Source organism: Toxotes jaculatrix, chromosome 2 (assembly GCF_017976425.1).
Source record: "Toxotes jaculatrix isolate fToxJac2 chromosome 2, fToxJac2.pri, whole genome shotgun sequence".
In the NCBI taxonomy this organism is placed as follows: domain Eukaryota; kingdom Metazoa; phylum Chordata; class Actinopteri; family Toxotidae; genus Toxotes; species Toxotes jaculatrix.
Window position 1 is genome coordinate 9065607 of NC_054395.1, and position 15429 is coordinate 9081035.

Genomic DNA, 15429 nt, shown 5'->3' on the forward strand with positions numbered 1-15429 from the left:
GGAAGGACTGCAAAATACAAGGACAACAATGACATAAAGTGTGCACTCAAACAGTACCACTACACAAAAACATTCAATTACAGTAATGACAAGATCTAATACACTCTTGGAGCCTTGTGTAGTACTTTGTGGTGTTTTGATTAAACTTAAGTATAATGGACCCTGATTTTACCTGTGAGAGTAGCCAGTCCACCAGTTTGCTAGCAGGCACCACAGATTTAAAGGTTTTCAGATGGTGGTCTCTGTCCCTGAAGGAGCAAAACCAAAAAAGTTTTTACATTACAATGAAAGTGGAGAGAAAAAAAAAACTGATCACAGTCACCGGCTTTGTGTATGTGTTTAATAGATAACCTCTTTGTGGTTAACAGTGTCAACACTAACTGTTGTGTTGAATTTCTCAAATAACTAAAGAGAACATTGTCTCCACTCAGAGAAACCAGCCATAAACAGCATCCACCTTATAATTCTTATGTTCTAGGTACAGCACTGTTGAACCGGTTTTCTAAATCAGGCCAAATTAACAACATTTCACATTTGTTGTCCTTTAAATTTTGGATCCTTTGAGCTTTGGAGAGATTACACAAACACTGATGGTAGATCAGTCTGCTCAACATGTAAACATGTCAAACAGGAAACGGTACGGAGGATGTGTGGTTGGTTGTGTGACTCAGTGGGTGTATCACATCCGATAAATATGAACAGTATCTTCTACTTGATTTAACACCTCGGCATTGTGAGCAGCATTTGCTGTATCTAGACCACCCATAATGCCAACTGCCACATTCAGAACAAACGCCAAACCCATTAAGTGCTCATGTGGACAACATGCGCACTGACTGACAAAACAACATGAAACAAACATGAAAAGTGAGCTACATCCAGACATAATTTGCTGTTATTGTCTGAATCAGTAATGGCATCATCCTGCCCAGAATAACACATCTGTGGCCTTACCATGATTGATTTCATTTGGTTTATATCTGTTTTATCTCATGTTATTATTCTTATTCACAGCATTTTGATCTTATGAAAGCAGCGGGCACTTTGTCACTCAACAAAGTTTAATAAAACAGAAGCGCAATTTATGATTATTTATGATTCATAAAATGCTGTACATCCATCACTCAAACACTGTAATTAATGGCTGCTACTTACAATGCCACGTTAGTGATGGATTTAAAAAAAGCCAGACCATATTACATAATAACTTGCTGGCAGGCAGAGGGATTGTCTTTGTATGTTAATAGGATTTGTCCCCAGACCAAAAGCTCTTTGTTTGCACCGATGGCAACCCTGGGCACTTCAATCAGCGGGTGAGTGATGGAGGGACAGATAGAGACATGGAGGGGGAAGAGTATGAAGGGAGCGGCTGTGGCAGGCAGTGAGTGTGTGTGTGTGTGTGTGTGTGTGTGTGTCAGAGGTAGATGTGGGGTGTTTCCTGTGCTTCTATATAAATTTGTACTTACATTCTGACGTAGACCCTTTATATAGGAATCTTTTTTTTTGTGAAGTGAAATCATTCTTGCACCTCAGTGCACTAAATCTGGTTTCAGGATTACAATACAAATAACTTCCAGTTAAAGATGATAGCAATGTAACTCTTAGTTTTAAGTCAAGGAATTAGGACTAGAATTATAATTAGAGTTGGTTTAAAAGAACAATTAAGTAATGCTGGTGTGCTGTATTTGTAGGTACGTATAGGGGGCCTAACATTCAGGGGTTGATATGTGTTTTTGTGTGTATATATAAATTCTATACTGTAGTGCTTATATTTCTGAGCATGTGTTCTGCATATGCACGTCAGACAGTGAGTGTGTGTGTTGAAGAACAAATAAAAAGTGATTGACGGTAATAAACATTAAAAAATGTTGGCAGTCATCATTTGAACTCCCACTTAGGTCATGAAAATTTTAAAATGAACCAACATATATTCAACTAACCCACTACACCAAAGATTAGGAGACAAATGCTCACAATAAGTGATTCCCCTTAATCCTTTGAGCTACCTCAGATAAACCTCCAGTCAAAAAAAAAAAACAAAAAAAAAAAACCCTGTCATCTTCAAGCTGAACCAAATCTTGAACACATGAACCTACAGCAGCTCAAACATGGCTCCCTGTCCAAGTTGGAAAGGAAAGAGGTTTGAGGGCTGCCATTCCTGGCAGTACTACTGTTTGTTCAGTCATTACAGAAAAGATGATGTGGGCCGAATGTGAACCCTTCATGAATATGCATTCATGCACCTGGAGAGTAGGAACATACGCGTATTGGGGGGGGTAGAAGGAGGAGAGAGAGGAGAGTAGGGCAGGCACTTACTTGATGACAGGCGTGTGGAGGCTGTGAAGGCGGCAGTACAGCCTGACGCCCTGAAAGAGAAGAAAAACTGAGGCGCTGAGTCACAGAACATACACACCTTAGGTAAACAAGTACAAGCATGGCCTCAGGGCAAGAGATTTCACTGCTGACTGTGAAAAGAGTTACACTAAAGGCTATAGCTTTAGGACAGAAATTTCAAAAGTACAGTGTCAAAATGGTGTCTGAGAACAGATGTAGGCCACTGTTAAAGACCACCTTAAATTATTTTTTACCTTTAGGTTTCTGATTGAGTTTTCAGTGGGAAGGGATTAGTGCCTCCAGGGACTGTATTTGAATCTCTACACAAACCGTTAGACACCAGCCACCAAGGTTATTTCTTAAATGAACCGAATAAATGAATCAGACATTTTTGGTGTTTTCCTCGTATGAAGGACTGATGTGCAGAAATAAAATCTTTTTTATTTCACTTATATTTCTACCTGCAATTTGTAGAGTAATTCCTATGACTCAATATACAAACCCAGCATTCAACAACATTCAACACAGCTTGTGCAGATGTACTACTGTATCTCTCTTTTTATTCTCTCTTTCTATCTCACTGATATTTACCCTTCTAATTACAGCCAATTTGCACATTTACAGCTCAAACTAATTACGAATTACAGTTACCTTAGACATGATGTCCTCCATCTCACTGCGGGCCTTGTAGGTGCCATCGTCATAGCGGAAGCGGTACAACACCTGCTCGTTCTTGAACTGGTGCTTGTCTGACACTGAAACATCACCAGAAGGAGAAAATGTCAGCTCAGCTGGGCTCCGGTTACAATAATGGGGGATTCAGGATTAACAGTCCATAAAGCTTTAAGTGCTCTCCCTCCTCACTCTTTACTGTGGAATATCTAAGCAAAATAAAACTGTGCCTTTCACATCTTTACTTTCAGATTACAGATACATTTACTTAGAAAAGACTGATATGAACATCCATGCTCAAATTTACATAGATGTTATATCTACGTCTATAATACTTGCCAGTGCTCTCTGGTATCACTGTATTAGTAGTTTGCCTTTGATGTATTCAGACATCAACAACTGAGGAGCCACACCCCAGTTTTGTTTTCGTCCCTCTAGTTCTGACAGGCTGAGCATGCGTCAGTAAAGTTCTGTACTCAGAAGAGAACGGCATATGGTTCAGCCACCAAAAAAACGTCTGAATTTACACAGACGCAGTACAAATTACTCAATATTTGTTGTAAGAGTTGAATCATACTCGTATTCAGTCCACCTCCCTAAGAAAGTGAGGGACAGCTCAGGCTGCCAGTAATTTGTCCCCAAACACACAGGTTTCATATAGTTTGGAGTACAGTGGAGCTGCCAACTGTTTTGGGGGTAAGTACAGGAAAGAGGCAAGATGCAAGAAGCAAAAAGAAAACGTTTGGGGGAAACACTGAAGTTGTAAATCCATGTTTGGGTTGGGTAAGCCTTGACATTCAAATATTTAACATAGCAGACAGCTGCCAATTCTCATAAAAATTTCCCAACCAGCATTAATAAACCCAGAAACATCCAAACACAAGTTCTTCCTTATGATCAATCCAACACAGAAAATGGAAAATGACTAATACATAAACCAACAGATGCCTGTTGGAGAAGCGAACAGTGAAATCTGCCAAACAGAGGCAGTTTGGTTCCACCACAACAAGTTGGCACGGGCTCAAACAAGCTGCTGGTTTTCTCAGTCTAGACTTAAAATGCCCTCATAAAACCAAAAGAATGCACCACAAAATCAGCCATTATAAACTGTCAAACGTGGAATTTTAAAGTACATGAGAATGACAGATGGATTATTATGGGAGCGAGGGAGATGTCAAAGCTGCAAACATTCAAGTATGTACTGCTGTGTTTTAGTGGCTCAAACATGTACTGCAGTTTGGATAAAGTTTGCATTTTGTACTCTAAAATGCATGTGGTTGACTGTCTCTCCTTTCACGTGTCCCTTCACAAAACCGATTCACAATTCAGTGGTGGCAGATGGACAGCTTCAATTTGCCGCTCTGTCACATCACCTCTCTGTGTCTGATTTCTTTTCACTGGCTAACAGGTGATACCTACGCTTTGCCTGCAGGGCACGAGCCTCTCCAGTTTGCCCACAAAGCCTTATTGCTATCCCACAGAGCCCTGCATGTCCTCATTGTAACTCTCTGTGGTTGTGGGCTACTGTAAGGGAGGATTTCAGGGGATTTTCCACAGGTATTAAAGAATATGAACGTTGGGTCTCAGCAAATTACCCTGGGAGGGTGGTGGGTATAAATCATGACAGTGGTTTGCACTTGCTATGTACAAGAGCCCCTTCAGCAACACTCTGGACAACTGTGTTCATACATTATTTATAGCTGTTTGTGTGTGTGTGTATGTGTGTGTGTGCTTCATTTCTCAATGCATAATTCAGGTTAGTGGAACTGTGAATGTCACACTCCAGACAAAATCAGGGAAGAGGAAATAATGTGAGACACCTTTTAAGAATTATTACCCGTCACTCTCTTTGAATGTTTCTCCTCGAAAACACGAGGACAAGTAGGAAGTGAGGGACAGATTAATGACGTGAATGTGTGAGTCAAACAATCATAGACAGAGAATGTGAATCAGAGAAAGGGAAAGTCGGTAAACAACAAGCCACGAAACAGAGGATGAGATAACAAAAGAAAGTTAAAACAATAAAAACACGACAGGGGGATTTACACAGACCATCAAAATGTGAGTCAAAACTGTAAAGGAACGGTGGTTGACAGAGGTGTAAGACTCAGATAAAAATAGAGAGAGAATAAGAAGAAGACCGAGAGAAAAATAAAGGATTTTGTTTTGTCTCACCATGGTGTATGATGCCGTTTTCCAGTAATGCTTGTCCCAGGTTCACCCCTTCGTCAGGTTTACTGATCTCTCCGCTCTCTATCAGCCATGACACAAACTCACTGAGGACACAAGACAAAGAAGCACATGAGGAGACGTGGTTTCTTAAAGTGATAATCTCTGCACTGTTTTGATGTTGAAAAACATGTTTCCTTTTTTTGGATTTCAGGTGATAGTGAAGTTGGCATTTCTGAAAGTACCATTATTTTCTTTTATATTCTTCAACCAATGCACAATTTATTCATGCTTAGATCATAACACACTTGATTAACATGTAACACTTCTCTTGTGCCAAAGAAAGTTAGCTCTAACACACGGAACATCCAAAAAAAAAACAAAAAAAAAAACAAACAACAAAAAGTCCTACGTCAATGAAATCATTTGTACTTTCAATCAAAAATCAATCAATCAATCAATCAAAAACAAAATTTTACATACAAATGACAGATGGAGTCACTGGGACCCCATCTAACCACTATGCGAAAGCCTGATAAAGTAACACTATGTTTACCAGAAGTGTGGGTTATGTTGTAGTTTATAAACAGGAGATAAACATAGTGTAGTTGAGTTTTAATATGTGCCGGAGTTCACCACTGAGGAAATACAACAATGCAAGGTTTAAGTAGCTGCTTTAACAATGCAGCAACACCTCTAGCCAAGGCGATAAACACTATGTACAGCATAGTATACGTACTGCAGTTTCCTTCTTAGAAACTAAGTTGATGCACAGTTTAACTGTTTTCTGTTCATTTTTTGTTGGATTTTGTTGTCAAAGCCAAAGCAAGAGAAGAGTTTCTTCAAGTATTAACTGTAAGAAAAAGTGACATAAAGAAGTACATATACATGTAAGAGTACATGTAATGATGAATGAGCAAATGATTTTTAACCCAGTGCTTTGTTTGTATATGACAGTCACTATAACACATGACTGACTGTGGCTATAACTGCAAAAGTGTAGTGTAGCCTTTTAGCAGAGCTAATATGGGAAAGCTAATTTTTTCACTACACTATTCCCAATTGCAGCAGAAGTAGGTATTACTTGTTTGCTTTGATTTTAACAATGCATGCAATGCACATAGTGTTTACATACATGTTATGCAAGCAGAGTCTATTACATGACACATGCAGTGAAGCGGAGCTGGCCTTTATGTTCTCTTCTGACAGAGTTGTGCAATGCAACATTCTGACACTGTGGCACGGCTCTTTAACCATGAGGCTGTTTATTCTGTCAGTCTGAGAGGTAAAACTGTTATGTTTCAATGAACTACTTTGACCACTGAGTTTATCCTTTTCTCTTCTGTTACAAATATCCCTCAGACCCACTTTGACTCATGTTTCAACCATCCAAATTTAAGCCCTTCAGCTCTGCCCATGTCTTTTCACACTCAGTGTGAGCTGAACAAATGTTTGCAGGAGAAAATTACTTTCTCCCCTTCTTTGTCTTTCATGCTGCTGAGTAAAATCACTTCCCCAGATAATGATGAAAAGTGAATTGGAGAGAGCTAGTTTTGTCTGTGTGTTTGTTTGTGTGTGTGGGTGTGTGGGTGTGTGTGTGGGTGTGTGTGTGTGTGTGTGCGTGTGTGGGTGTGTGTGTGTGGGTGGGTGGGTGTGTGTATTCATTCATTCTGAGACTGAACACGCCAGCATGGCAATAATTCTGAAGCGTGTGTGTATGAATCTCTCACTGTGCATGGATTTGCTTTTAGCCAGTCATTCAACTGATGTATGAGTGTATGTCTCTGATTGTTTGGCTTTCATAAATGTCAAGCACACAAGGTGCGCAAGTGTGTGTGTGTGTGTGTGCAACCCACAAGTGTATGACTGCACTGTATGATCATGCAGAACTGCGGACACCTTGAGCCATCTGCCACTAGTTGTTTTTGTCTGCCTGAAGCACAAAAGGAATATTTTAGCATAATTAATAAAGAGTTTTTTTTCTTGTGACCTGCCAGGTGCAGGCTCTAACCTGTATGTGCTGTATGTCTTTGTGTAAGTGTGTGGAAGGAGGTCAACCCTAAAGGCCTCTTCACTTTTTTTCTGACTCTGGAAAATGTGTTTTCTTTGTCTGCAGTATTAGTGTATGTGTGTGTTTATTGTCTCTGTATGTTCATGTCAAAGCTGGAGACTGTTAATTGACACTGACGGGGTATTTTGTGTGTGTGTGCGGGTGTTATGTAATACTCAGGTTAATTTTGGACACAGAGCTGTTATTGAAATTAATATGATGAGCAGGAATAGTGTGTGTGTGTGTCTCTGAGAGAGAAAGAGACAAATGGACACAAACAAGGTTAACAGATTTGCCAACGATTGGTTAGTAAACAACTTACACCCCTTTCAACATACTAGATACTAATCTTTATCATACACTGTTTTTGCAGCAAGTATGCCCGAAAAATCTACGTATTTCACTGTTTTATACTCACAGAAAATGATACAATATGGGTGTCATCAATTAAACTGTATCCTTAAAAGGCCACATCCACTTTAAATTTCACCAACACAAAACAAAATGTTCTTCCAAACACTTACTCTTTTGTTTTCTAAGATTTTCCTGGAGCCATCTCACGACCACTCACCATTTATCTTAATTTGTTCCAGCTCCATTTCCTTTGTGTGCTGCATTGTGGGACAATGCAGCAGCAGCATGCAATTTATTTGCACTTAATTTTGCCATGTTTACACTACATGCTCAAAACCTGCTTTGAAATATCATGTAGTATGGAAATGAGACAGGGGTATTTTCACAGAGGGCTAAACCAAAAGCTAGTGGAACAGAAGCAACGGAGACTGAACAAAAAATACAAGGAAAACAGGAAATGATATGTCATCACATTACATTACATGTCAATACCCATAATGATGCTGTAAGTACTGGTGTGACCAAAAAAGGAGCAATTATCTAATAAGACAAGGTAAAGTGTGTTAACACTGATCATTTGCCAATGCACATGGCAGACGAATGATGGAATTATGCTATCGAGACAACACGGTGCTATCAAACCGGCAGTCAGCGTCTCTGTTTAATGCAATGAGCACTCAAACTACGCCTGGCGCTAATTTCATCAGTAAATGTGGAGCTAATGCAGGTTGCACTCATCAGCAGGAAATGTCAGAGTGATAAAGCGAGGAAAGTGAGAGATAGTAGAAAGTGAAAACAGAGTGAGTGAAAGAGGCAGACAAAGTAGACTGATACTACACGAATGAGGCAAAGGAAGGAGTCAGTGACATGTTGGCAAACACTGGAATCTGAACCATCTGCTACTGTTCTGGCACCGACTCTGAACTCTGACCCACAAGTGGATGAGGGAAGATAAAACATTACATCCCTGTGAGGGTAGTAATAATGAACTGTTCTTAGTAACAGTAAGCTCTGACGGGGAAGATGAGAGCTGAATGCTGACACACACACACAGTATGGTAGAATGTCATTCTGGGAAGATGTCAGGGTCCAGACTATGTAGTGAAGTACACATAGTGAGGAAAAGACCCAGATGGGGATGGAACACGTCTCCCAGAAACACCATTAAATTTTTGAGGAACTCGTTAAATTCACTTATTGGCAGTGGCTGATCTGACAGTAATCAATGCACTATTATCATTCAATATATCAAGTGGGCAGAATAGGAAAAGGCTTGTTGCAGAGCTTTAGTTAAAGGTCCTCTGTTAATGAAAATGATATGAGTGAGCTGGGAGAAACTTGGACCCTTTTTATAACCCGTGAGAAGAGACTCTGAGAGGGGGCTCATTACAGGCAAGAGGATGCAGGGATAAAACAGTTTAGGCATTTTGCCAGGACCTAGGGAGACTGGATACCAGCTCTTTTGAAATCCTGTTGCATCTTATGTAACAACGATTTGTAAAGATCCCCTTGTGAACAGCACAGCATTGCAGCCACGTTCTTGGATCCTGAGGAAACTGGGCACTGAGGAAGCAAAAAAAGAAAGAAAAGAAAGAAACTCACTTTCCCATGAAGCACTTCGGCACAATGCTGAGCTTCCTGCGTCTATCCTTAATCAGGTGGCGGCTTTTGGTCATCATCATGTGGTACAGCTTCTCCCCCTTCTCAGCGATCATTACATAGGCATCCCGCTCCATTCCCAGTTTGAGGCCTACAAAAAACAGAGAGAAAAATATCTGATTCCAGGTGATGTGTCACATTTAATGGCCTTACCATCAGCGGAATGGAAATCTAATGGGGTGAGAGATGACAACAGATGTGGCAAGGGAACTAAACAAATCAACCAAATCTCAGCCCAACACAGTGGCTGTATCACAATGCCAAGAAAAACACAGCCGGTCCATTAAGGGACACAAACTTCAACTTGCTTTCCAAAGTTATCTGCACGTATTTAACCCAAAAGGCAGAGGCTGTCATGGTGCTGTTAGAAGAGACAAGTGGGCCATTGCCTGGACGGCCTGGTGGTGTTCTGGTATGGTGCATATGGAATTAAGCCAGGATCAGTGCACGGCTGCTCGGGTCTCCCACAACCTTTTGAAACAAACCCAGATGTTAATCTATCCTAGACAAGTTGTCTTTAGAGTGAGTAAAGTTCAGGAGGGCGGACTGATCTTGATCTTGTTTCTGTGCTGTTTTGTGAACTATTATTCCACTATTGTAAAGTAGAACATGTGAGGGCCCATTGTAAGGCCTGCTGCCCGAGTAAAACCTCTCCAGTGAGCGCTGCTGTTTGAGCTGCTTAACCTCATTGTGGGGTTTTATGAACCTCTGAACTGCACTGTGACACTTTCTGACTTGGGCAACTCAACTCTGCTGCACTGTGACTCCCTAAGCTGCTTAACTCAGCTGAGAGGCACATTTAGCTGCTAAAATTGACTGTAAGGTATTCTCATTTAAGATGCACACAATTCTTGATAAAGTACATCTTATGCATTTGTGACATGTGGAAACAAATCTAACCTGGCATCCTTGGCTTTCTCATGGGCCCTGACGCATCAAATTGGCCATCGGGTTGCTATTTGTGATTTCTCCCTTTCTTGCTGCCTCTTTGTAATGCCAGATGCAATGTTTTTTTTTTTATTCTCAAGTTGGACAGCCACAAACAATTATTTTCATTTCTGATATTCAGCCAGTTCTTTTCTCAATCAAACCATTAATCATTTGGTCTTTTATTTGAACTATTTGAAGGCAGGAAGTTGAGTGACAAGTGTTTGGGGTGGGAATCTGACCAGCTGAAAGGGAGTGGGGTGGGACAAACAATGTAGAAAGTTACATGGCTAACTCTCGAATCCAATTTTCCCTTTGAGTCTTTGAGTGTTCTGTGCTGGCAGCCTGTGATGGAGGTGGGGTAATATTACATTTGACAGCAGCTGGAGTATACTTAAACAATGAGTGTCATTGAACAACAGACGGGGCCTGTCCAGCGCAGAGGCCCCCTCAGCTTCTGGTCCAGCTGTCAGAGTTTGTCTTGAGTTGCTCCTTGTCTTCCTGCATTCACTGGCATGAGCTAATACCCTATTGCATTCTCTGGCCCACGCATTTTTCCCCAAACTTCCATGAAAACAATGATAAGACAAAACACCTCCAGCTGGCATTTGTTGAACAATTAAAGTCTACTGGGAGTATTGAGGAAAGCCACATGTCTAACACAGGGTAAGGACCACAGCAATGCATAGACAAGGTCACATTAAACAAGGCAGGCAAAGCAATAATGCATAAAGAAGTGGGGGGAAAAAAAATCTTTGCCAGGATTTATTGCAGTCAAACTTTATCATGTAGCTGTCTAGACTGGAGTAAAGAGGCTGAGAGAAAGGTAAGCACAGAGCGCACTGTAGAGAGGGTAATAGAAAGCGAGAGTGTGAGGAAATTGGGCACTGTGACTGATCTGGCATCTGTTAGCCTCAGGTCGATTTCCGCCAGGTTGAAACTTAACACCACAGGCTGCAGCACACTCCCTCATACTTAGTTGCACTCTGAAACCCTTTCATCAAAGGATCAAATGCTGATTACATCAAACTCTGCTGCGAATACTTACTCAAACAAGGTCTAAATCAGAATGTCTAACTTACAGGAATACAAAATATTCGTGCTGACAGTTGCACACCGCATGTTGACAGTTGCACAAGCTAAACCGATGGTAACAATCAGCCAAATCATTTTCAAATAGCTTCAGGCATACAGTTTAGATTTTAAGCCATCAAAGCTATCAGGTGGCCTGTTGTGTACCAACCCAAATCTGGTTAAAGCCTTTCACACTGTTAAATGCACGCGGCATAACAAAGACAGATGGTCAGTGCCGAACAGGTGGGGACACATTTTAAGGCAAAAGAAGGAAGTCGCACAATGAAGGGAAAACAGCTTAGGGAGAAAGAATATCAGTTTACTTTAGTAATCTCAAATTAGTGGCGCTGAGGATTTGATTTACCACCAGTCCATGAAGCAAATCTCTCGGTGGACTTTTGGATAAGACTAACTGCACTTTTGATTTTTCACACACTAATTCAAAGCGTTTCCACATCCATTGTGTGTACGGCTGCAAAACAAGCTGAACTGTATCCAGCTCCATTTAATGTCTATGCAAGAGAGAAACTCTTTTATAACAGTAAAAATAGATCCAGATTTATTAAAGGTGATGTGTATTTTGTAACTGCACTTCTCTTTTCTTTGAAATTTCTATGTTAAGACCAGAATTCTGTTTTTAGCACATCTGCTGATTGTGAATGAGTCATTTGATTTAAGTCACTTCTCAGGTCTTCAAATAGTCAGATCCCTCTAGTGCACTGATTCTTTGAAAGCCAAGAGTAGATTATGGTAGAAGCCTGTGCTTGATGCACAGGTCACCAAGGCCAACCGTCGTGTCACCTAAGCCTCTGTTTACGAAAAACAAAAGCAGGCAGCTTGTTCAAGGTGGGACATAACCACAGGGCACAAACACACTGTATCCAGGTCATAAGCGCATCCACATTCATTACCTTGTGCCAGCTGAGGGAGGCCTGATGGCTTGTGAATCTGAGGTGACACCAGCATGCACGGCAACATACACCTCACAATTGTGTGACCACAACTAAAAATCACGAAAGCAAAGCCCAATGTTGGCAGGACAGAGAAGGAAGGACAGATAAAGACATCTCACTTTCAGCCATTTGATTGAAAAGTGATCTCTAGAAAGTGCAGCTCATCACTGCAATGAGCATGCAGCCGAAAAGACAGAGACAAAATAAAAAATGAGGATCTTGAGGTCAAGAAAGCAAACAGAGAGGCCAGAGAGTCAGCGGGTGTAGAGGAGGAGAGGAGCTTGTACATTTCATAATATACACAATGAACTTGTGAAACACACAAAGTATGAAATAAATTGCATATTTCCCTACAAAGAAATATCTTTCTAAGCAGGATTACAAAACTGGGGTGGAGTGGTTCTCTGGGGGGGGAAACTAGTTTAAAAAGGAATCGTTTCTGGTTTTGCACTAAACCAGAAGTGCCATAAAAATATCTTTTAAAAGAAGTGTTACTTACTCTCTCTCTGCTCCCGTTCCCTCAAGATGGCGTCCAGCCACTTCTGCTTGTCCTCTGCATTTTTGGCCATGCAGACAAACCACTTGTTTTTAGCCGTGTTGTGGATCTTCCAGCCGTTCGTCACTGTGTAGTTGTTGCTATGATAGTCCGCTGCAAGAATAAATTAAGCAATTCATTTTCAGAATAGGAGAGGGGTCATCATGAATAACATTAAAAGAGATTTTTATAGAGTACAGTGAGCTGTTATTATTTTTTACTATATCCTATACAGGAATGGTCTTTAGGGTTTATGGCTGTACTTAAAACCCATCATCCAGTTAAAATAAAATTTACAGCTACAAATTATCTATATGGTTCACTGGTTTGTCTTTTTCCTCCTCAAACATTTCAAACTGAGAGAAAAGCCACAGGCACACAAGTCATGTAAACATCTCAGAGGCAAATATATTAAGTAATAATTTGAACAATCAAATCACACTTATGAGGATGTTGTGTAAGTTAAAATTAGAGTTATCTCTAACAAGCATTTACTACACAAGTAAAGGTTTACAAGGCAATTATAAAAAGATAAACACGATGCACCATGACAGCAATAAAAGACCATCGTTTCACTGACTCAGCAGAACCTCTCCTCGTACCACTTTCTAATTTTATCACCCATTTAGCTGCAGGTGAGCAGCTACTGAATAATGAATGGCCACTGGTAATGGGGTACATTAGTCTCATGCTCAAAGGTCATATAAATAGATCTGATACTTCAGACCCCACAGGGAGCAGGTTCTGCTGTTCTCGGAGAGCAGAGAACTGGGCTCGGACACACACTACTGTGTAGAGTCTGTTTTTAGCCACTGGGATGGAAAAGATGGATTCTAGTAGAATCTTATGTAAGTACGTGCTGAGCTCTGTAAGGTGGCATTTATGAAGAAAAAATATTCAAACGTGAACAGGTTTCAGCTGCGATCACAAGAAATTAATCAACCAGTTTCCTACTTAAATTGGCTTTTGTCAAAACTGTGTGAAGTCTGCAGCACATTGTGTGCAGTTGTTGCTTATTATCACTTTTGCAATTTAACATCCAAGTTCAATGCCCATTCAGGCTTTCAGCAGATAACCCCAAACCTTCACCTCTGCATTTAACAGCTTTTACACCTAGTAATCAGATAATCTGCGTTCTGAGAGTTCACATATGTGTGCATTTTCAGTATGGCAGTGAGTTCTGCGAATAAGGCATGTTTTTCTTTGTGGTTTTCCCTTCTGCAGCCTAAATGTGACAGCCAGCAGCCACCATGCAGAAAAAAGGGTCATGTGAGCTTGCAAAAATATTCTGCCAGTGCAGGGGAGGAAAAAAAAAAAAAAAAGAGGAAACGAGCGAGAGAGGAAGACGAAGTGTTTCTACACAAGCGGACAACAAGTGCAGTGCCTCACAACAAACCACAAGAGCAAAATGAGCTGAGTGACAACCATATCGCTGCCAGCCCATAGACGGACAGTTTGTTTTTTACACAATACCATGACCTGTACAGGAGCACATCCGAGTTCATTACCTAGCTTGCTGTGGTTGTTGCACTTCAACAGCTGACACTAAAAGCTGGTACATGGGGTTGCAAGCTACATCCTGTTTGAAACTAGGTGCAAGTTTGACACTCCACCCAAACTGTCAACAAGTACCTGATTCATATCCAACCACCAGTTTGTAAACTGGTTGGTTCCATAAACTACGACGTGACATGAAAGATTACCACTGTTGGCAAATTGAAAGTAGTAATTATTATTGCTATTACACAATAGAATATTCTGCATTACCTAAGATATCAGATTGAATAAATTAAAAGTTTGGGATATGTCACATTACATCAGGACTAAACAGAGACTCATGACAAGTTAAACAAATGTCCCTGCAAAGCTGCATGAATGGACATATAGACAGTCTCCAAAGGTAACGCTGCTGCGCAAACACAAACCTGTTCCATCCTCCACATTTTCCACCTCCATCACCTCTGTGTTGATTCGGCCTCTGAACACATAGAGGGGCCCGTTGATAGACTTGGTCCTCTTGGTGGACTTCTTTCCTGAAACCCTAGGAAATGGGACAACACTGTGGTTACACTCGGCAGGGAAAACATCCGTTGATGCCAGTGCCGTAGTAAGAAGAGAACTTGTGTTTGTAACACACGCACATTCATACAGACACAGGTATGGGTGCTGCAGACACATGCAGGTGTTTTTGTTTTGCACGCATAGTAAAAACGTGTCTATACAAACAGGATTTGCTTTAATTTTCAATGTCTGGCTTCCTACAGCAGTTAGTCAATAAAAATATTGTTGAATGCTTTCTTCTTCCTTCTCCTCTGACACGCTGTTGTGGTAGCTATTGTACAAGTTGTCCAGATGTTGCATTTCTCACCTGGACTTCCTCTTACAGTAAACCAAAAGGTTATCAAACAGGAAGAAGACGCGCTCCTGGATGTTGCCTGCTGAGATTTTAAGGAGATTTCCATGAAGCAGTAACTCAGTGCAGATATCTGTCAGGTTGGTTCCCTGAAGAAATCAAGATTGAAACAGAAGACTGAAATCAGTAACAAACATAAGTACATGAGTATTACAACATAAAGACATTACATAAGTAAAGAGGTCATCTTCATTCATCACTTACAAGATCATTCATGGTCATGTTCTGCAGCTACAACTTCTTTTATTTGAGCAGAGCATGGAAACTCTGATAGCACTATCACTATCAG

At 40.7% G+C, this 15429-nt stretch overlaps 1 protein-coding gene across 1 annotated transcript in view; it reads right to left on the minus strand.

Annotated features, from left to right (window-relative positions):
- prex1 (phosphatidylinositol-3,4,5-trisphosphate-dependent Rac exchange factor 1) overlaps positions 1-15429 on the minus strand; it is a 78481-nt gene that overhangs the window by 32292 nt on the left and 30760 nt on the right. Inside the window, exons 7-14 of the mRNA XM_041056523.1 lie at positions 15096-15229; positions 14653-14768; positions 12692-12841; positions 9182-9329; positions 5182-5282; positions 2986-3089; positions 2317-2366; positions 173-248 (exon numbers count right to left, since the gene is read on the minus strand). Coding sequence (XP_040912457.1) covers positions 173-248; positions 2317-2366; positions 2986-3089; positions 5182-5282; positions 9182-9329; positions 12692-12841; positions 14653-14768; positions 15096-15229 — 879 coding nt within the window. The remainder of the gene's footprint in view (positions 1-172; positions 249-2316; positions 2367-2985; positions 3090-5181; positions 5283-9181; positions 9330-12691; positions 12842-14652; positions 14769-15095; positions 15230-15429) is intronic.